The 23,441-nt window shown below is 46.7% G+C and overlaps 1 protein-coding gene across 6 annotated transcripts in view; it reads left to right on the top strand.

Annotated features, from left to right (window-relative positions):
• The window catches only part of C1QH1orf21 (chromosome 1q C1orf21 homolog), a 723,044-nt gene that overhangs the window by 562,357 nt on the left and 137,246 nt on the right, over positions 1-23,441 (top strand). For all 6 annotated transcript variants that reach the window (XM_069641065.1, XM_069641066.1, XM_069641067.1 and 3 more), the window contains exon 4: positions 6,712-6,788. In XM_069641065.1, the coding sequence (XP_069497166.1) occupies positions 6,712-6,788 (77 nt within the window). The remainder of the gene's footprint in view (positions 1-6,711; positions 6,789-23,441) is intronic.

Genomic DNA, 23,441 nt, shown 5'->3' with positions numbered 1-23,441 from the left:
GCGCTAATATACTGTCTCATGGCCATTTCGTTCACCACAGTGGTCATGGTGGAGATAGGAGCCATTAGGTAGGCCTGGGGGTGGGAACACATGGCCTCTTTTGCCAGGCTGCATGCGTGACCGAGTCATTTGGCGTAGGTAATGCCATGTAAATACTGCAGGAGGGGGCAAACCGGCTGTGGTATGGCACCATCACAGAGCCATGTGGCTCACTGAATGCTTGCCAGTTGTATTTACCCAATATCTTTCTCCCTGGCCTGTGTGGAGAATACCCTTGAGGGAAAGCATGTGGTGGCTGAGAATGTTACTGGTCTAGTGGTGGGCAGATTGGTAGAGTGGTATGCCTAGATGGTGTGCACATGCATTCCAATCAGCAGATAATGGCAGATGAGCAATGAAGCAACGTGTAGAAGCAGCTCACAAAGACTAGTCATGTATAAGGTTGGGCGCTGTCAGGGACGTTCGAAGCAGAAGTCTGTATGTGTGGGTACAAAACGTGTTTGAGAACCCCTAAATCTACTCTCTCCATCCTTGATAACAGGACATACACTTTTGGACCAAAAAAGTAGCCTGTTCTAAGTTGTAACCATGATGTCGGCTACTCCAAAGTAGTTGTATGGATATGCTGACTGGCCTGCTGTATAAATCGCCTTCAGGTTCCATGTTACACTTGCTTGGGTGTCTGATGGAGAAAAGGCAGAGTGCATGGACCTCCATCAGAATGAGGGAGGTTGGAATTGGATCTTACAGAGAAGCCATTCTATGGCACATGGATGGTAGTCTTCAAGTAGTGTCCTTCACCCTATGCCTCTTCTATACAAATGGAAAACTTAACTTCCCTAACAGAAAACCATCCCATTAAGAACAAAGCAAATAAGGACAGTGAGGTACTACTCACGTGTCACGATGAAGCACCGTTGTCGGTATAGCATAGCCGTTGCTCTGGACAGTACAGTTTTGCAGCAGGATAAAACATTTGAATCAATACAAATGTGTATTGCAGCGATATATTTTGCATCAGGCAATTTTGTTCCCAGTACAAATGTTGGCCGAAATTGCTTTGCACTGGTACGTTGTTTATGTGGAACGGGCACATGTGCCAGTTAACACAAAAGCAAATATGGGGCACAAGCAAACGTGAGCTGGCCTTCTATGAGTTACAAATCAGAGGTCTTCTTTCGGGGCTACTGAAGGCCAATCAAAAGATCAGACAGTCCCAATGGACATGATGCAGGAACTTAGTTGAGTTTGGCCTGCTGCAAGTTTAAAAGCTTTTGAAATTAGGGATTGAACTGAGAGTTTGAGTTTGTGGCAATAATCAGAATGAAACGGTGTACAATTACCCATGCTCCTTCATGCGTTGGCATCCTCGGATTGTTTTTTTCCATCTCCGGGTCAGAAGCAGACTGCAGAGTTGGAAACTTTTTCAGTAATACTAAGGTTCTTACTCAGCTGCAAGCATTGTTTTTTATTACCGAACTATTGGTGAGGCGTCCATTGAACGCCAAAAGACTATTGCTGGTAAATAATATTTGCCTTATACATATGCCTTCTTTATTTCATGTAAACTCCGCATTCTGTTTCCAGGATTCCAAACATTCACACCCAAGGAAGGGCGCTCAGCCAATCAGGCGAACCCGGGGTGCGGACGACTTTCATTCCCGCTCAGGAGGGCGGACATGGTGTGTAATGTCCCACAGCTCGAGCTGAGGGCCTTGCTTCGCTCGGGCCTGCCTTAGCTTGGGCTAGCGGGACATTACTTACATATCCGCCCTCCTGAGCGGGCATGAATGCCATATTCTCATTACAATTTGTATGACTGACCTAGGGAGTTCTCTAGTAGCAAAAGAAAAGTATCCAAATGTATCTGATGCTCCAGTCCCCTGCACACCTTATTGCTGAACAATCAGCCAAAATGTAAACGATTGTATTGCAATTTCTTGGACAGAAAATAATACAAGAGTTATAGAAGATAACTCCAATAATTCAGTTCAAACACTATCCAGTTAGTTAAAAGAAAGTTCCTTTATGTACTTGCTGACTTCAGCACAACGTGTTTCGGGAAAACACTCCCTTCATCAGGTGCAAATTCAAAAATTCTACAAAGCAATTGCCAATCCATCAGTTTCATGTGTGGTCATAGTTATTCACATAATAAAATAACATTCAAACATATTTTCTAGCGGAAAGTGACACAGTGTACAGTCCATTCAATATAGCCCAAATGCATTTAGACATCCTTCTTATGGTCTGCAAGCCTATCATATCTCCTAGTATTGTGTAGGCAAGAACCGAATTTAAGGCCACTCCCTGATTTGCTAAAAAGTGAAATGAAGAAACCACACCGAAATGGAGAGTGAAAACCTGAGTATTGGAATGTTATTTTGGCTGATTTGGTCAGCAATAAGTTGTGCTGTGGACACGAGTATCCGATACATTTTGATACTTTCCTTTTGCCATTTTGTTTTTTCAACCTTGTATCATGGTTGTGCTACCGCCTGTGCACCCAACTTATTTCTACACTTATTATCATCTTGATCCTACCTACTACTAAAATACTACTCTTGCAGTGAGAATTGGTGTAGCCGGGACAGCTCCCAGAGTGAGGCATCAAACGAATGTTCTATTTTCTGCAAAGGTGCCAGATCGACAAAACCACAAATCTCTGCACCATGAGACACACTCGCCGGAGGCCTTTCTCTATTTTCACCCCTCGGTCCGATGTTAATTTGTTTCAGTCCAAAAAATGAAAAGTCACATAGCTTTCCTTCATGTTCTTCCCAAAAGTGTTTGGCTATCGGGTATGTGTAGTCTCTATTCTTAATTGCTCTGATGTGTTGCAGAATCCGTATCTTTAATCTGCATTTAGTGCTCCCTATGTACCATTTATTACAGGTGAATTTCAGGACGTACACAATATATTCGGACTCGCAAGTAATTTTTTCAGTGATGGTCCACGTCCTATTCAGAATAGGATGGACATATGTAGAACATTCATCAGCATAGTTGCAAATCTTACACTTAGAGCATTTGAAAAAACCCTCTTTACTTGGTGTCAGCCAGGTGGAAGAATTACTTTTGGGTTCAGGTGCCATGTAGCTGCTCACTAGAGTGTCTTTTATGGATTTGCACTTCCTGAAAGAGAAATTGGGATGAGTACCGAGTGTATCATGTAAGTCTGTGTGGACCATAAGTAAATACCAATGTTTCTTTGATATTTTTGACTACCTTAGCCGTTTGTCCATAAGTCAATATCAGATGTGCCTTCTATTCACTCCTCTGGGTTTCTTTCGCATCCTTTTGGTCAAGTAATAGTGTCATCCTATCACATTTACGTGCTTTTATATAAGCCTGTTCCATCACTTGTTTAGGATAGCATTGTTTGTTAAATCCCCAGGCTGTGATCTTACTTTGTTGATCATACATTTCAATCTTTGTACAATTCCTTCTTAATCGAATGAATTCCCCATAGGGTATACTCCAGGTCAGATTTTTACAATGTGCACTGTTTGCATGTAGAGGTATATTCACTCCAGTGGGTTTTCTAAACAGTTCACTCTATAGTTTACCATCTTCGAAAGAAACCGTAACATCAAGAAAAAACACTTTCTCAGGGCTGTGCGTCTCTGTGAACTTCAGATTGGAAGTGTTCACATTCAGCTGTTTCACATAGTTTATCCATTCATTATTCCAAATTATGAAAAGGTCATCAATGTAGCGGTACCACATAACGATTTTATCGGTGTCCCTTTCATGTTCTTCTTTAAAGGCTTCATACTTTTCCCAATGGCCCATTGTTAGGCTGGCGTATGGAGGGGCGAATGTAGTGCCCATCACCGTGCCTTGTTTCTGTCTGTAATATTTCTGGTGGAATAGGAACACATATTTGTCAGGCATAGATGGATCAATGCCAAAATCATCTCTGAATGTCTGGTGTAATTCAGAGATCGCAAGTTCAAAAAATGTGCACAGGCTTTTAGGTCATGGTCATGTTTTATTGAAGTATACAATGATACTACGTCCATTGTGGCCAAGATGTAATTAGGCTCACACAGCAATTCATTGATTTTGAGTAGAAAGTCCTTAGTATCTCTTTAAGAAGATGGTAAGGATAATACAAAAGGAGAGGGTGACTCGTTGATATACTTCGACATGTTTTCCAAGAGTGATCCTGTGAGTGTGACTATTGGCCTACCTGGAGGTCTGTTGATGCTTTTGTGGACTTTCGGGAGAAAGTATATGGTGGGGATCGTTGAATGTGGTTTATAGAGAATTTTTTTTTTTTTTTGATCCTCCAACATTCCCTTCTAAGTCCAGTCATCGAGAAAGTCTTTTATTTTGAGTTCCAGATCTTGCATAGGGTTCTCTGTCAATTTCTCGTAACAGGTCTTATTCAGTTGTCTATTTGCTTCATAAATGTACTGTTCCCTGTCCATCAGTACAATGTTTTGGCCTTTATCTGAGGCCTTAATGATGCATTCATGTAGGAGTCTCAGTTCTTTCAAGGCCTTGGTGTGTTCACTTGGCATATTTGATTTGAACTTCCTTTCTTCTTTTACCCTTATTTTCTTCAGGTCATCAATGACAAGATTCTGAAATGTCTCTATGGAACTCCCAATCATCATTGGTGAATTGAACTTGGATTTCACCTTGAGTTTGCTTGTTTTGTACCATTCTGTATTAATTTCAAGATATATATATTTTTTTAGTTAACGTACAGTGTCGAAATAATAGGCATTTTAATTTTGTAGAGAGAGGCCTGTGTGCCAGCGGGGTTCACCACAGTGCCGTCTCAGCAGAGAAGCCAGCCCTTTAGTGCGCATGGATGGGACTCCTTTCGCAGAGTAGCATTGTCGCTCCCAAAACCATGTCAATGCTTGTTTTTTGTAGTCTATTGCAATCAATAACTATTTAAAAGTAAAATGGCGCCACATGCTTGGGGTCATCCGAATTTCTCACTGCATTCCAGTCTTTTGCATATAGTATACGGAAAGTGAGCGAGAGATCATGTTATTTTTCTCACATCACATAATTTGCTCAAGTGGGGAGACGCTGGGATTATAATGGTTCCGTAGCTGAAAATGTAATGCCAAGATCACAGCTCCCCCAGCGGGTAGGAAACCTTCCATCCGAGTAGGCGCCTTTCAGCCATCACCATCATCTATAAAGAAAGTTGGCCACCCTGGGATTCTTCAGAATGCTAGCTCCACTTAACGTTGAGGGACGTTGGTGCCATTGTAACAGGTGTGCCCTTCTTTGCCTTCATGACATGTATGTTTTTATCATGACCATACACCGTCATCCCCTTCAATACTGCCAAACTATGAATCAATAACATGGCTGCATTTCTTTCTCATAGAAAAGCTCTAAAAAAAAGTCGATAGCATTGCATGGTAACAGCAATGAGCTTATATTTGTGTCTCCCTGTTCTGCCCACTGGACCTTTATTGTGCAGCTGTGCAGCCAGCGTGACAGCAGATGGGTGTAACTGGTAAAGGGGAGAATGAGAGGAAATAAAAGTGGGTATTGAACCCAACAATTAGGTGAGCCTAGAGGCTGGGTGTCCTACGGGTCAGCAGTCCTTGGGCCTTCCAGTGACAGCTTGCAGGGTGTTGTGACTAGAGTGTATGAGTCTTGAGTGTTTGCAGTGAGAGGCCAGTGAGAATGCTGTGAGGTATGTGGAACCCTGGATACCTGGAGGTTCCGGGAATGTCCGTTGTGGACTTTGAGATAAGACGGGGAGCAGAGTGGGTGCAGTCTACCTTCTCTCCCACGCCTATACTGCTGAGCTGTAACTTGAAGAATAAAGCACCCTGTTACTGTTTATAACTTACCGGGGCCAGTCTGGTTCCTGCTCCTTGTCTTATTAGCTGGCCCAGGATACATCAAAGTGTTCAGCGTCTTCTGCTAAACGTGGGCAGTGACCTAGTCTAGCTCAGCGAGAATGGGAGGGGAGGTGCCTCGTAGACTTACCAGCCATTCAATTAAAGGGGGGAGAGCAGTGAATTTGGCATGTACATGCCCCCACCCCTTCTCCTAGGTGACTTGGCAACCTGTGTGGAGGGTGATCTGCCCCAGTAGTGGCTCTCCCCAGTAGCATGGGACAGCATTATCAAACTGGTGATTAGACCTGTGGGGGTGGACACCCCCTCTGACCACCGACCTGGTAGTCGAGGAGCTACATTTATTTGGGCAAAGTATTTTTTTCGACTGGCTTGACACGTGTGTGGTTCTCCTGCAGACCCGAGGTGATGGGCAAATAGTTACACATACAGCACCTCTTTTACAAACCGGTCTGAATCTTGGGAACCTGCGGAGGCCAGTGTCGCATGATCTTGGGTGCTCTGGTGGTGTGCACACGCTGTGGAGGATGTTCTACTAAATATCACTTTTATTATCCTCTGAACCTATATACTATCAGGTGTTCATTAACAACCAGTGTAGAGATGACGGTAATGAAGATGTCATTGCATTGTTATTGTTTTAATATAGTTCAACACTTAATAGCATGCCATGCAGTGTCATAACACAAGTATACAACAGTGGGGGCGGGTGTGTGTTGAAGGGCTCTGAGTTGAGATGGCAGGCGACTGTACACTTTCACTTCTGGGTGGCGGCGCATTGGGCTGCAGAACAAAGTTTGTAGGTTTCATGCAATAGTAAAAGCCCATAAAAGGCACACAAAGTTAAATGCATTTATTTTTGTTTCAGGAAAAAAGTGCCAGTCCAAGTGTCCGACTCAAAGCAAGCAAAGAGGTTCCGGGTTTATCCCACCCGCCCCGGACAAAGTAAGTTGCATTCTTGTGTCTCTGCTGAATACCAGGAGGAGGCCGGAAACTCGGCGTTTGTCGTGTATGCAGGCCTGGGTTTCCAGCGGATGTTAACATGGGGATTAAGTTACTGATTCTATAGTTGGAAGTTGTGCGATGGATGGAGAATGCATTTTATGTCTGAGAGCGCCATTGTATGCATGGTAGTAGTAACCTGTGTGAAATCGAGATATCCACAAGTCCGCTTTCCCTTTCGCCTCACTTGGGTGAGTGTCTTGAACAGGATTCTGCCATTGCATTAACACAAAAGCAAAGTCCGGCCTTGCTGGGATAATTGTCTTTGTCCTGGAGAATACGTTGTGTTTCTTATGAGAGGAGCTTGTTAATGTCACATAAACCTAGTTTCTCGATGGAGTAAATGGCCCCCATCCCTGTGAATGACGTGTGCTAACAATATCTTGGAAAGCAATGCAAGTGGCACTGTGTTTATTCGTAGACACTCTTTTAAACGTGAATGCGAATGTTAGTATGTGACGCACTTAGAGATGAAATCGTGGTCATTAGCCTAAGTCGCATCTAGATAGAATGGAATTGTCAGCATGCCCCACACTCCATGGAGTTGTGAATGTTGGCATGTGCCTCACTTGGATGGAGTTGTGAACGGGATCATGTACCTCGCTTAAAAGGAATTGTGAACAGGGGTGGACTGGCCTAAAGGGAACTCTGGAGATTTCCTGGTGGGCCTCTGCACCCTGGGCCTCTTTTGTGTTTTATTTCCAAATTTTCTCACAGGAAAATGGTTGGGCTTGCTGAAAATTTGTAATATGGGGCCACTTTGAAAATTATTTCCAGGGCCTCTTTTGCTTCCCAGTCCACCCCTGATTGTGAATGGTGGCATGTGCCACACTTGGATAGATTTAGGAATGGTAGCATGTCCCAAACTTAGCTGGAATCGTCACCATTACCCTGCGCTGCATCTTGATAGAATTGTGCATGCCAGCATGTCCCTCACATAGACGTAATTATTAATGATAGCATGTGCCACACTCAGATGAACCCGTGAACATTACCCGGGTCGCATCTAGATAGACATGTGATTCTCAGCATGTCCTAGACCTCGATGGAGTTGTGAATGTTAACATGTGCCGCACTCAGACAAAACAGGAGCATTATGCTGAGTCGCATGTGGGTAGAATTGTGAAGGTTAGCATGTCCCACCCCCAGACGGAAATGTGATTGTCTGCATTTCCCAGACTTGGACGGACTTGTGGATGAAGCATGTGCCTCACTTAGACAAAGTCACAAACATTAGCCTGAGCCACATCTGGATAGAAATGCAAATGTCGGCATGTCCCACACTTGGGTGGAGTAGTGAACGTTGGCCTGAATTGCGTCTAGATAAAAATGTAAATGTTAGCTTGCCCCACTCGTGTATCACTGTGTACCCTTGCCTTCCTGTTCCCCATGCCGTTGCTATATCCCTATGCCCCTCTGGTCGCTATAAACCCATCCCCCCTGTCTCTGGAATTTGACAGAGTGGATGGAATTGTTGCCATATATATATAGGGATATATATATACCTGTATCGAGCCCTGTCACTATTTTACGTATGTATGTCCCCACCATCCTGTCCACGTACCTTGTCTCAGGCGCTTCTTCTGATAACCACCATATCACACAACTACGCTTACTCGCTACCATACACCATCATTCAACTAGAACACAGCTATACCCCTGATAATTCGGCCTGGCTGTTCACTTACGAATACGACACCATGAGCACCCTAATAAAACGCAGATAGCTGAGCACATTCCGGCCAGCTGCTCACATAGGCGTTCCTCAGGCCTAACGCAGCCAGAACCCAGTCTTGAGTGTCCACCCACCAGACTGCACACATCCAACTGATACCTTCACCTATCGCTAGAAAGCAGCTTTCATCCTACAACTACACCGGCTGCACACATATCCGGTGCACCCATGCACCATACAACACTATCTCTCTCTACTGACTTGAACTACGGTTCCTGAGGGCATTGAACCTACCAGCACTTCGAGGTCATACCAAGGATCTATAAGGCGCTATATAAATGCCAAGTGACATAACAATTTACAAACATAAATAAATGTATATGTAATTGGTTGAAATTGATAAAAATTACAGGAACCAAGTGCACGCGCTTAAACAGCTGTCTACGTGTCACTGTGCGAGCAAGCCGCATATGCAGTCCGTATTTGCTTGTAATTTCAAATATCGTTTTCAAGGTGTTTTTATTACATATGGTAAAATTTTACATAAAAAGATGTTTTTTGTTCAAGCAAACATATTTACTGAAAGCGAGAAGTTTAATACTTTTGAATTCTAGTGGTAGTCTGTCTTAAAAAGCATAACGTGCTTATAGTGAGTTTGAAGGGAAGCTATTTTTCAGATTGTTAACTGCAGGTTTTAAAACCCTTTTCCGCTGCTTCGATATGCTTTTTGTTTTTTTTGGCACCCAACTGCTGTTTGCCAATTGCAGCTAGAAATGGAAAAGCACAATTATTTTGTTCTAGTTAGTGAACGCACGCTGCTGACAGTAGTGATTGAAGTGCACCAAAAAAGTAGTGGAACTGTGACTCCGGTGGGGACAGAGTAGGAAGGAAGGAACAACGTGCAACATATTTTTCAAGGGTTGCAGTCATGCTGGTTGACAGACAATTGAGTCGAAACAGATTTCAGTTTAGCTGTGACTGATATCCGGCGGGAAAGTGGAGAAGTGTGCTTTAACTTCACAAAGAACAGCTCTGGAATTGTGATGCAAAAAGTAGGGGAGCTGTTAACAGTAAAAGATATAGTGAAACACCACTTCTGACCGTTCCCGCTCACTTTGACCTCTGGCTGCTGATTTAACAAAGGACCCTGATGAAATGTGTTCACATGTGCTCTCTGCCATGTCCCTCGGGCAGCCTAGCAAAGGGAAGCTTGACTAAGGGCGAATCAGGTCACCCGGAGATGCAATCCAAGAACTCAGACTTTCTAACTACAGCCTAGTCTTGCGTGCCCTCCTCACACCTCTCCCTTTTCCCTAAGCCATCGGCTAAATAACGAACAACCCCATTTACTGTTTGGTTGCCCAGTGACCCAATGGCATGCTATGGTTGCCTACCCAGCCAGATTGCATGTTTGGACTCCTTTTTAGCCCTATTGTATGTTTGGGCACCTACCAACACCATTTTTATTCTACCACCAGTCACACTAAATAGTTTGCCCACCTACACAACCCCACTTAATGTTTTTGCTCGCCTACCAACACATTTGAGCGTTTCTGGTGATCTGTCGACCCCTTTGAGTGTTGCTCACCTACTGACTTTTGTTTGCTTGCCTCCAACCCCACTTAATACCTATGTCCCTGATTACATTGTTGAGTGGGTCAAGAATCACAAAGTTGCCTGCAATGCAATACCCCTTATCACTCGGAGCCACTCGCTGGTTGCTTGCATTTTACTGGCTTTCCTTGTCACCATATTTATCATTGCCCCCTCCCCACCAGTCCTCCTTGACCATCATGCACTTAGTCATTCTCACAGTACTACTCAGTCCTCTCAGTCCTCTGCATGCCCTTTACACATGGCTTCCAGGCATGTGCCAGCAGGATGCCCCTTTGACTTTTCACTCCATATCCCATTCCTATTCTATCCACCATCCAGAAAAGACATCCTTCCTCTTTCTTACTCCAACTTCCTCTACCCCCTCACCTTCCCATTTATATCTCTCTGCCCTTCCTCCTCTCCTCTCTTCTCTCTCCCCTCCCTTCTCTCTTCTCTCCTCTCTCCTCTCTTCTATCTCTTCCCTCTCTCTTCTCGCTCTCTTCTCTCTCTGCCCTCCAACCTCTTGTCCGTTTACTAAGCTTACTCTTGGGTCTGTAATGCCAATCCCTTTGCAACAAGACACCCTTCTTCATTGGCTACTTCATCTCATGCTGTAACGGTTTACTGAGAGACCACACTCAACACAGTGAGTTCCTTCCCTCCCCCAATCAATGTGCAACACAACTAACGATTTAATGTCAGTTCTGTGTTCTGCCCTTTTTCAGATGCATATCGTGCCCCTTGGATTCCTCCCCCTGAGCCACCACTGAGGCAAGACGCCCGCCGGTGTACAGAAAATATATTTATATTTATTTGAATTGGGGGTTAAGAAAATTGCACTAAAATGTCAAGCACCATTTTATCCATGGCACACCACAATTTACATCTCTCCATAAATAACACACACTTTGGCTGGGAACACTCAATCATAATATTTTACTTTATACACATTTCAAAACAAATGATCATCAACACTGGTCCCTGAATAAAATAATTTTACATTTGCAATGCTGTATAATTTCAGTTTTCCTGCATGCTTAAAAGGCTAGCAGTAAATAAACACAGGGTGATATAGCAGTGGCATTTTCAGAACCCACCTCCTCCAGACCTCTGCGCATTCCCACGGGTGTCCTCTTTTGGGAAATGCATGGGGTTCCCTGTTTCCCTTGCTGGCTTCGACACCCTAGGCCCAAATCTGTAGGTTGCCCACTTGAACAAATTGTGCTGTGGCGAAAGGCTTGGGGTTACCAGCGGGTTACCCTTTTCCTTTTGCGCCCCCGGTAGGTGCACCCACACATTTGAGGTACCTTTTTCGTCGGGACACCTGTGGGAACGCGAGAAGGTATGATATCTGTTGTTGGCGACCTGTTTCAGTGAGTGGACACAGGGAAATGTCTCTGAAATTGGCTGGAAATGAAGACAATTCTCAGACATTTCGCTCTGGCCACCCACCCAAACACACCGCCAACAACACATGGCCTACCTTCCCGCGTCCCCACACGTGTCCCGACGAAAAAGGTACCTCACATGTGTGGGTGCACCCACCTGGGCGCCAAGGGGAAAGCCTAAAACACAAGTAACCCCAAGTCGGTTTGGAGACCTGAATTTCAGACTCTGCCGACCGGCACACCATACAGATATGGGCTTGGGGTGTCCAAGCCACCAAGGAAAATGGGGAACCCCATGCATTTCTGAAAAGAGGACACCCGTAGGAATCCACAGAGGTATGATTTGCGCAAATCGGCCCAGAATTTATTACCCAGACACCCCGGCAAAGTCCGAAATGTGGGGGGAAAAAACGCATTTTCCGCACATTTCGCTTGGCTCACCCATCGAAACACGCCCCCAACAACACATGGCCTACCGTCCCGCGTTCCCACAGGTGTCCCGATGAAAACGGTACCTCACATGTGTGGGTGCACCTACCTGGACGCGAAGGAATAAGGCTAAACCACTGCTATCCCACCAAAGGGTTTGGGGAGCCAACCTACAGATTTAGGCCTGGGGTGTTGCAGCCACCAAGAAAAACAGGGAACCCCATGCATTTCCGAAAAGAGGACACCCGTGGGAATACACAGAGGTCTGCCTTGCGCAAATTGCCCCAATTTTTATTAGCCACAATCCCCGACCAAATGTGATATTTGGTGGGAAAAGAACACAATGTTCACTTTGTCTGGGGTTCTGGGTAATAAATTCTGGGCCGCTTCGCGCAAGTCAGACCTCTGCGCATTCCCATGGGTGTCCTCTTTTGGGAAATGCATGGAGTTCCCTGTTTCCCTTGCTGGCTTCGACACGCTAGGGCCAGATCTGTAGGTTGCCCACATGAACAAATTGTGCTCCTGTTCACTCTTACAGCCGAGGCGCTGTTTCACGCGATTACGCTTTCAATTGACCTTGCAACTGCATCTTAAGTGGAGCCCACGATCCTTCTATTTTTTTGTTGTTTACCACACACATTGTGTTATTATTAAAGACTTCCCACTACTCAGCCTCAGTAGAAGAGCAAGTGCTCGAAACACGTGTCAGGATACCTTTTTTGGGAAATAAACACATACCAACTGTAATTTATTCTGTGTGTGCGCCCAGTGTGTCTATAAAATCAACTTGTTTCGGTGAGAGGACACAGGGAAATGTCTCTGAAATTGGCTGGAAATGTAGACAATTCAGTCATTTCATTCTGGTCACCCATCAAAATAGGCTGCCAACAACACATGTCCTACCTTCCTGCATTTCCACAGGTGTCCCAATGAGAGGCAGACCTCTCATGCGCAGGTGTCGTTCCTCAGTGACAATGGGAACATCATTTGTACAGTAAGTTCTCTTTAGTGCGTTCAGGAAACAGTAAATATTGTCCGTGAGCCATTTCACATGCACCTTTCTTCACACTTCTCATACATACCAGTCACAATGCTATTGCACATGCAAGTTGGGATTTAGCACAAGGACGAACCTCCTTGTGTAGCACAAGGCGGATCGTCGTTGTGAGCAGTGATGCCATGACAAGGCACCCACCGGATCACTGGCCATTCGTACCCCTTTCGTGTCTGCAGTCAGTAGGCATCCATTTCAGCAGTTGCACTTCTACAAAATCACTTGCGCCAGAGCAAGCATATCTACACTTGCGCATATCTACACACTTATAGCACGTGCACATCTGCTCACAATGCAACTGTGTCTCTAGCAATACCTTGTACATCATTTGTTAGCAATTGCATAGCAACTGTGTCTGCATTCAATCTCTATGTGCCTGCAATGGTATGTGGACACTGATAGCAAGTGCATATTGGCTCACTTGGCTACCTGCCCTACAGGCGCTGTCTTCCACACCAACTTCAAGTATGTCCTTAGCCACTCTGTTCAAACATTTATGTGTTCAACCGTAACCACACAAAACACACACCCTGAAACATGGCAATCATTTCTGTAGTGCTGGGAAAGTGCATTGACGGAAATGACATCTGCATGTTCTACCTAGCTTTACTTCATTCACACACCAATCATATCGAATTCATTCCTACAGAAGACATGTCACTTACACCACACATAACATTACTTATAGTAAAATAATAAACAGGGCAGGATGTTACAAGGTATGCAAGACACCGCCACCATACAGTTAGTGTCCAAGTACCACTTTCATGACACTTGGACCTCAAGGGAGGGAGCCAAAGTGGCGTGTACTATTTTCAAAACACACCCCTTGAGTGGAGGGAACCTGAATGGTGTTCTGGTCTTCCCCAACGCACCCCTCGAGTGGAGGGAGCGGGACTGGCGTTTCTTTGCATGCCAAACCTTAGGTGGAAGAAGCCGGAATCGGGTTCCTTTCGAATGTACGCCGGAAGCAAAGGGGGCTTCCCTGACTTTTTTTTTCTACGGTAATCCTAGCGTGCCTTGCCAAGACACCCCAAAGGGAAGTGACCCAGAGTTCTGTTGCCTTCTTCTCCAAGGCCCGCCTCAAGTGGAGGGAGCTGGAGTACCATTCCTTTCCAAGAAGCGCCTGAAGTGGAAGGAGCCTGATTGGTGTTACTTTGCAAGTCACACCTCGCGCAGAGGGAGCTAGACTGACGTTTCCTTCTGAGGCAGACCTGGAGTGAAAGGTACCGGGATGGAATGCCTTTCCAAGGCAGGCCTCAAGTGGAGGGAGCAGGACTAGCATTGCTTGCCAAAGCATACCAAAGGGGAATGATCCACAATGGAGTTCCTTTCTTGTTCATGGCACCCCTCAAGTGGAGGGATCCGTAATGAATGTTCTTTGAGAGGCAGGCCTGTAATGGACGGAGCCTGATTTGCGTTCCTTTGCAAGTCACGCCTTGAACTGAGGGAGCTGGACTGAAGTTTATTTCGTAGGCATGGCTCAAGGGAAAGCTACGGGAGTGGTGTGCCTTTCCAAGGCCGGCCTCAAATAGAGGGAGCAGGACTAGCAATGCTTGTGAAAGCACGCTAAATCTAGTGAAGTGAGTTCAAATTCTGTTGCATTTTTATTGAAGGTACACCTCCAGTCCAGGGAGCAGGAGTGCCATTCCTTTATAAGACATGCACGATTTCAGAGCCTAAGGGTCCCCTTCAAGTAATGATGGGCATTTTCGGAAATTAGTCGATCTCCCAATAGTTTTCCTTTGTATGATAAAAAAGGAAACAAGGCTGAAAGCAGAGGGCTGTGTGGGAAGGGCATTGGGGACAGAACACCCGAGTATCCTTCCTCTTTCCTTGTTTTGTACACACCTTACATTTTCTGTAAGGTTGTGACTTTGTGGCTGTGGGAGGAACATAATCACCAAAGTGTCGCTCTTGCAATCTGGCCACATCTTCTACCTCTTGAAAGGAGGGAATTTGTACATGTCCCATACTTAGAGAATTAACAACTTCTGTTTCAAAGTTCAGAAAAGAAAGTTTGTTTTGTGGAGTAGCTGCCCGGTACACCACATACGCATTGTACGTTGCAATATGCACAATGCGTATGGCCAACATTTTGTACCAGAAGCGCGACTTGCGCTCAGCACGGTACGACTCAAGCACTTGGTCGGTTTTATCTACTCCACCCATGTACTACTTGTAGTCCAGAATGCAGTTGGGCGTCCACACTTGCCGGGTCTGCCCGCGCGGAGTGACTGCTGAAGTACTTTCATCATGAATAGTACTTAGCATGTACACATCCATTTAGTCACAGAATTTCACTGCTAACAGTTCACCCTGCCGCAATGCCATACATTCTCCCTTGGCCAACTTCTTACACACAAGTTGTCTGGGGAAGCCTTTCCGGTTACTGCGGATTGTACCGCATGCTAGTGTGCCCACATTCAACAATTCCTTTAACAGTGGAATTCCAGTGTAGAAATTGTCTATATACAAATGGTGACCCTTGTTCAGCAATGGTGTGAGAAGATCCCAAACTATCTTCTCACATGTCCCTAAATGGGCTGGGCAGCCCGGAGGGTTTAGGGTGGAGTCTTTGCCAGTGTAGAGTCTCATGCTGCTGACATACCCAGTGGTACTTCCACACAACATGTACATTTTGATCCTGTATCGTGCTCTTTTGCTAGGAATGTATTGCCTGAATACTAGGCGACCTTTGAACAACACCAACGATTCATCAATGGATATGTTCTGGCTAGGAACATACACCTTTGCAAATCGCTGACTGAAGTGCTCCAGAAATGGCTGGAGTTTGAAGAGCCTATCAAAGTTTGGGTCAGTTCTGGGTAATGCTGCCGAGTTGTCATTGAAATGCAACATACGGTGCAGTGCTTGAAACCTATTTCTACTCATTATAGCTGGAAAGAAGGGGCTAGAATGTGCCGCTATAGTAGACCAGTACATTGAGACAGTCGGCTTCTGCGATATTCCCATGAGCAGAATGAGAGCCCAAAATTTTCTCAACTCAACATCGGTTGTGGGAACCCATGCATGTGCTCTGGACTGGGGTTTCAGAGTGGGACCCCGTGACCTCAAGAACTGTGCAGCGTATGAATTGGTTTGCTCAACCACATCTGCAATAAACCCATCATCAACAAAAAGGTTGAAATAATCAATAGGCTGAAACCCATCTGTATTCATTTTGCACCCAGATATAGCAGTAAAAGGGGGCACAACAGGCTGTGCCATTGCTGGAGGCACCCACTGCGACTCTTCAGCCATGTCAGGAACTGGCACATTGCGTGGACGTCTTGCACGTCCCCTCCCCCTTCTACATCCCCTGCATGTGGGAAGTGTGCGCAAAGGTACATGTACTCTGTCATCCTCTTCGTCATCGAGGAGGAGGAGGAGGAGGAGGAGGAGGAGGCGGCGCCGGAACCTTCATCCATTGAAAACTCACTTCCCCAATCACTTTCTTGCTAACCCTCAGAAGCACTATCTGTTTCAGATTGTATATCCACCTCTGGGCCCAAGGCAGACTCCATCACTGCAGCTAAAGCCTCTTCACCAGACATTTATCGACGAGAAGCCATGAGTGCTGTTGCTATGGAACCCTTCACTGCCCAAAGACCAGATGAAGACTGAAACAATAAGTATGTGTGCTTCTCAAAGTATGGAACGTAGTACAGTTAGTGGTATTCAGTGCCACAAACCTACACCACACAAGTATGCCAAAAGGTCCAGACTTTGCTCAGAAACTGTAGCAGCCCTCTGCAATATGGGGTACTCTCCACGTTACAAGAAATGGAGTACTATTTTGCAAACACTCACGTGAAATGCTAAGGACCAGCTGACTGCTTTCCTACAAGTGGTTAGACAGCTACAACACACCTGCACCTAAAACAAAGACAACAAAAAAGCTATGGACGATGTACTCTTGCGCTATACATTACACAAATACAAGTGTAGGGACGAAGATTGCACCCACACTACCAATGCACAAACAGCCAACGTGTGTTGCACCATGCCCTCCTCCATGGGATGCTGGTGGATGGGAAATGGAGGTGAGAAGCAACCATGCAACATATAAGTGATTGGGTGAGTTGAAAAGCCAGAGGCAATCAAGACACAGACAGGAAAGACAAGACCCTTCCAGACAATTGCTAGCACACTTTTGACAAAAGCACCTGCACATTCACATAGGGTTCTTTGTTGGAAAGGGGAAGGTCACAAGGACGAAATTAATGCAAGGGCAAGCAAGTGGAATTAGGTTGATGAAAGTGATGATGGGTAGCAAAGAAATAAGCAGCATCGACATACAAAATACATTGACATGCCATGCACAGAAATCAATTGCAAGGAAGTCGGAGTATCGCAGTCACCATACTTACTGACATTTTTAGTCCATCAGTTACTGGCTTCCCCCACGCACAATAGCGTCTGGGCAAAGGTCAAAATGTCTTCAATGAAATGGTCCATGCCTCTTTTTGCAAGGTGGACCCCATCTTTGCGAAACATCACTTCTCCTTTTATGAAGCCATGGTGTATAGTTCGAATTCTGTCATTCCCCTTGGTCAGTCTGGCAAGCTCCCCATTGAGTTTCCTCGCCGAGGAATTGATAGCCCTTGCATTCCCTGGAGTTCTCCAATCCCTCCTGGGAATCATCTGGGACCAGGCCACCACAGTGTTTGCAAACCATTCAAGTTCCACCATGAGCTGCTCTCGTACCCCCTTTCGTCCCACAGACGCCAGATCATTTCCTCCCAGGTGCGCAACTATAAGGTCAGGGGGGGGGGGCATATCTCCTTTGGCCTCGACATCGCTGATGGCTCCTCGGAGCTGATGAAGGCGCATCACCCCAACCCCAAACCAATGCACCGCGAGGGCTTCCCTTCCAGACCCAGATGTGGTTGGCCCTTGGACAAGTCGTGCAGCCCTTTTGATGAAAGAGTGGCCGAAAATCCAAACAACCCTCATCCTCACTAGAAAATGGAAACAGGAAAACCCCCATGAATATGGCCAGACATACAGTTTACCAATTAGCACAACAATTGCGTCAATACATGGCTCTTGTAACAATCCCAGACACACACTTCACCCAATCGGACATGCACCTCTCATGTGAGATGACAGTAGGTCGATAAGTAATTGGCACATTATTTTCAGGGTAAAGAGGTGAAGAAGACAGTATGTCACTGTGTGCCAATGACACAGGTGTACTGGCGCAATTGGCATCACAGAAGGTTCTTGCTCCTGTGGGCCACCGATTGCACTGCACGGTGGTGCGGTGACTTGCACATGCGGCACCGTTACACTTCGGCAGGGTAAGTATTCTGACAGAGGAAAAGAACCCCACAGCAAGTGTGCTTTGTATGCTCTCTGAATATAGGCACCCTGACAGAATGTGCATAATTCACCACAAATTGATGCAAGTTTCGAAAGTTTCATTGTGAGACCCTCGGCCACAGCTCCAGGACCACGGGACCCTGAGCCCAATCCGCGGGCAGCAATGCTATCACACAGGGTGTCCTTGGAAAGGGGAAAATGTCCCCTTTCCAAGGACACAATTTCCGAAGAAATCCCTGGTGGCTAGGGCCCCCAAGCCCCCTCCCCCCTTCCATCACGTTTTTTTTCTCCATTTTTTATTATTTTTTTTCCCCCTTCCCTGGGGCAGATGATCAGCCATTGCTCTTCTTACTGCTTTCTTATTGGTGTGGTATATGTCACATACTTTGGTTCATACTTATCAAGCAATGTAGGCAGGGCAGGCGGAGTGGGGCTACTTGGCTCCTCCTCTACACTAGGATTACCCAATGACATTACAGTCTATAGTTTTCAGCGCGCACTGGTAATGAGCTTTGTTAATTTAGAAAGTTGGTGTTCCGCCAAAGGGAATTAATTAAATGTATATTTTTAGTTAAATAGGCAAAGGCTCTACCGTTTTGCCCCCCCCCCCCGCCCTCATTCCCCTGCCCACTATAAAGGGAAAGGATTTAAGGCCAGCAGATTCCCCACCCTTGGGTTGCAAAGGGTTCAAGTCTACTCTCATTGAATACCTCTGTTTAAAGTTCTGGAAAGCCAGCTGCGTTGCAGGACAAGGCAGGATTCTGGTCACTCTGCCTTCCCAGCAATGGACAGCTCCATCCAGATGCACTTTCAGCAAAAATCTCCCTTTGGTGTTTTCTTGTGGGTGTCGGGTGCTAAGTTTTAGCAGCTCCTTTTTATATCCACTTTATATACTTGTAATGACACATCAAGTTTACAATCTTGGGCAGTGCCCTGCCAGAGTTCTCACAGCCAGGATTGGACAGTTGCCCTTCTATCTTTCCCCAAGTCCAGCCTCTCTCCAAGGATTGGTTTAAAGCAGACATATGGCAATTCCCTTTTGTTTTCATGTCAAATATCTGCCAAAAACGAGTTATGTGGAAAACTTCATAATTTTACTAGTAACTGCCTTAATGTCATGATCACTGCTTCCAAGGAGTCAGGAACAGCCCAACGTCCTTGGAAGCAGGCCCCTAACCGTTATCTTAGGCACCAGCCGGTCCCCACTGGGACCTTTTGGACCTTGTCCTGGCGCCGGTGGCACCAGGCTCATCAAAGCCATCGGTCCCGGCACTGGAAGCGCCGGGCTCATAATATGTATGAAGATGCTTGGGTGGACTTACCTGCAGCAGACCATGCTGCTTACTTACCAGCCACATAGGGATCCTCTGTGAACAGGAACTACTTTCTTACCTGGGTGGGGCAAGCTCCACTCCCTGGATACAACACGGGAACTCTTCTGGAACTGGAACTCTTTTCTTACCTAGGCGGGGCCGTGGAGGAAGACGCCTCATCACTCCAAGGCTATTTAAACCACACCCGATTGAACAAACGTGCTTCGCGTTATTCTGCATCTGCAGCAGAACGCTCACCGAGTCTCTTCCAGCCTTTCTTCCTTCCGATCCTGAACCTGCAAGAACAATACTTACCACTCCTGTATCCAGTATTCAGCAGCACCTGCGAAGACAAGAAACAACAGGTTAGCACTGCAACCTTTACACGCAGCGCTTTCCTCACCTGATCCATCGGCAGCGAACATTTCTTCACGCTGCACCTCCGCCTGTGAAGACAAAAGCATTGTTATTACTTACCGGCACTCCGCGAATTCCGGATTTCTTCATCGCTGCAACCCAGCATCTGAAAGACAAACAAAGAGACATTAGACAGGTATTTACTCACGTCCATCGCGCTCGCCACAGTAGAATGCCTGCAAATACTCCGGCGTTTTCCAGCATCTCTTCAGCACGAACTCACAGCTGCAAGGGAAAAGAGACAGTTAGAGCGCTTGCATTTACTTACGCATTTCCAAGCGCTTCATTCCAAGGCTCTGGCTCCAACTTCGGCTCTCTTCACACCATCTCCTATCTCAAGAGCCCTGCAAGACAAATAGGAAAAAAGCATTATACAGAGTCCTGTTCTATATTAACGTGCCCACGCACCTAAAGACTAAAAGGACTAAAAAGGTGTCCAGAAACTCACCGCTCGTGCAGTTAACGACGGTAGCGATCCTCTGATGTCAAAAGGCCCATGTTTCACCAGTGAAGGAACTGGCAACGGCACCCTGCACCAGACGCAGATGGAGAGTCCAGCATTCACCTATCTAAGGTGAGCACGTTGACCTGGGGGCTCTACGGAGAAGCTAAGAAGAGAGAGAGAGAGAGGGACATTCAACAACCCAGATCATTAACCCCCATATTCTTTCACCTGCAGAAATCTCACTCTTCGAGTTCGACACACAGTGCGAAGAGGTTCGGCCCCAGAAGCAAATCGAGTCCTGCACATCACTTTTCGGGTCACAGACACCTTCCTGCCAAGACCAGCGCCTCCGTGGGAATCAGGTGAGCGTTACACCTAATTGATATATATATTTCTGAGGCTTGTGGAATCTGCTTAGATCCATGCTGTGCATAGGCCGACATCTAGTGGAAGCTGCGGAGTATTACAGTTTGTTTTTCGAAACTCGAAAATGGGCGTCGACACAGGGCGTGCCAGTAATACTATCCCTAGTGTGACGTCCACTGTACCCAAGATCCCTCACGCGTCTAGGATCCTCAGATTGTTTTTTTCCGCCATACTGGTCGGAAGCATTTTGCGGAGTCCCCTGGCCTTAGCCATACTTTTGCTAAAAATTTAAAAGATTAATCTATTCACATCCTTCCCCACCCCAACGTCGAACTTTGACACTCGACGCCGGCTGGAGAAGAAATCGACCGTCGGCTGCTGCACGACGGATTTGGGCCTCGGAAGGCCGCTGGCCTCGGCCCGGGCCTTGGAAGGCCTCTGGCCTTGGCCCTGCAAGAAGGGAGAGTGGGGTGTGGTACATACTCTACACTCTTAGTATATAGGTACACCTTATACATTTCCTACACTTAACTGCCCGCTGCCTCAAGGTGCGAATGGAGGGTACCCCTTTTCAATTCTGCCCCAAGTGCAATCGCAAATACCCTTGGGTCGACAGGCACGCCACGTGCAATCTCTGCTTGCCGAGGGACCACCCCGAAGCGAACTGCAGAGCGTGTAGTAGGTTTAAACCTAAGACACTTAAGGACCGTTCGACGAAGCGTTGGGCCCACCACGCCAGGCAGACGGCCATGGCAGTGGAGGGCGCCTTCAGCGATGGCAGCGACGCCATACTTTCGGACGGCGAGGGCATTACGGCTTTGAAAGATAGCCGAGCGCAGGTCCCCGACCTCGGAAGGTCGTCCGGCAGGGCGGCTATGGGGAAGACCCCCGGCGACACAAGCGCTTCACATACTACACACACTAAACACACTAAGTCCAACCGAGACTCGACGACGTCGAGTTCTCGGAAAGAGGCACAAACAGAACGGTCCGATTCGGTGTCCTCTGGGGGCTCTCGATCAAGATCGCCGCATGACTCCAGGCAATCATCCACTCTTGCCATGAGTGCCTCGCTCCCTAGGCTAACAGAAGTTCGATCGTCGGAAGATGAAGACGACTTCCACCCCCAGGCCGCGCTCCAGGAGTTGGAGCCCGCAGTTAAAGCCAGCGAGGCCCCACGCTCGAAGGACAGGGACACCTCTCCCGATCCTCGACGCCAGGCGTCGAAAAACTCCGGAGCCACTAAGGGACAGGGAAAACATTTTTCAACGCACGGGGAGGGGGGAAAACAGCAGAAGAAACTACCTGTGCATTCTTCCACACCTGTGAAACACTCCACTCCCCCTAAACAGACGGACAAAGCCAGGTCTGCTGATAGGTCTACAACCAGCAAAGCTACTCAAGATGGATCCCATAGACTTGCTGAGAGAGTCATTCCCAGTTCCAAAAAATGGTCCAGTGAAGACATAGATAGGGTCATGTCAAGAATGTCTTCTTTGGCTGATTTTTATGATAAAAATCCAGAACATTTCCTCTTGTATGATCCACAAGCGGCCACACCCTCAGGCTCTACTGATCCTATCCCCCTGAGTAAAAAGCCCCGGTTTGAAACTCCGATGAGGTCAGAACCCTTCGAGGTACAACCTTACGCAAGACCATACTCACGGTATCAAGGAGAGGCTTCCTTTTGTGAGGACCAAGAATTTGGTATGATAGAAGAGCAAACCGGGACGGGCTACTATGGAGATGATGAGGACCAGGAAGAAGAAGAGGATGACCCGGAAACATACAGAGTAGATTCCCCGGTAGAGAACGAAGCCCCGGTTACCGACTCCCCGGTCGATAACCAACCCCTCCTAAATAAGGTTCTCGCTCGCGCAGCAGAACATTTCCACATTGACACCCACAGTGTCCAGGAGGAAAGGGACTTCGCAGAAGAGTTAGTGGGAAAAAGGAGGCCTGTTGCCCAGACCATCCCTATCCTTAAGTCCATTCAGCGGAGAATAGATCCGTCCCTGGTGAACCCGAACCTCACCAGAGCAGTCAATCCCAGGGTTGAAAAACTTTTCAGGGCGGCCCATTCGGACCCTCTCTATATAAGAGGACATCTGAAGCCAGACTCCCTAGTTGTCACCAACACTCGTAAGAGGGCTGGGACACCCTTGTCATCGTCAGAAGCTCCTCCCGACAAGGAGAGCAAAAAACTATACGGTCGAAGACGCACTGAAAAATGCCAAGGACGAATACGAGACACTCAAGTCCCTTGGCCAGTTAACCAATAAACCCCCTAACCAGAGGGGGAATAGTAATTTTCGTCGCCCACGCGGCCAAAATTCCCAGAGAGGATCTAACTATTCCCAGGGGCAGGGTACACAGTGGAACAACAACCAACAGTCTACCCAGGGTTACAGCAGGGGTAATAGGAGAGGTCATGGTAAAGGCAGAGGCATCCCCAGCAAGGGAGGCGGCACGCCTCCACCAAAGCAGTGACGCTCAGTTCAGGGTCCCTTCTCACGCAACCCCAGTAGGGGGACGCATTTCAAACTTCACCCAGGCTTGGGAAGGGATCACATCAGACAGGTGGG

Source organism: Ambystoma mexicanum, chromosome 1q (genome assembly GCF_040938575.1).
Source record: "Ambystoma mexicanum isolate Mex_15411 chromosome 1q, UKY_AmexF1_1, whole genome shotgun sequence".
NCBI classification, from domain to species: Eukaryota; Metazoa; Chordata; class Amphibia; order Caudata; family Ambystomatidae; genus Ambystoma; species Ambystoma mexicanum.
This window is presented reverse-complemented; position numbering and strand designations above follow the sequence as displayed.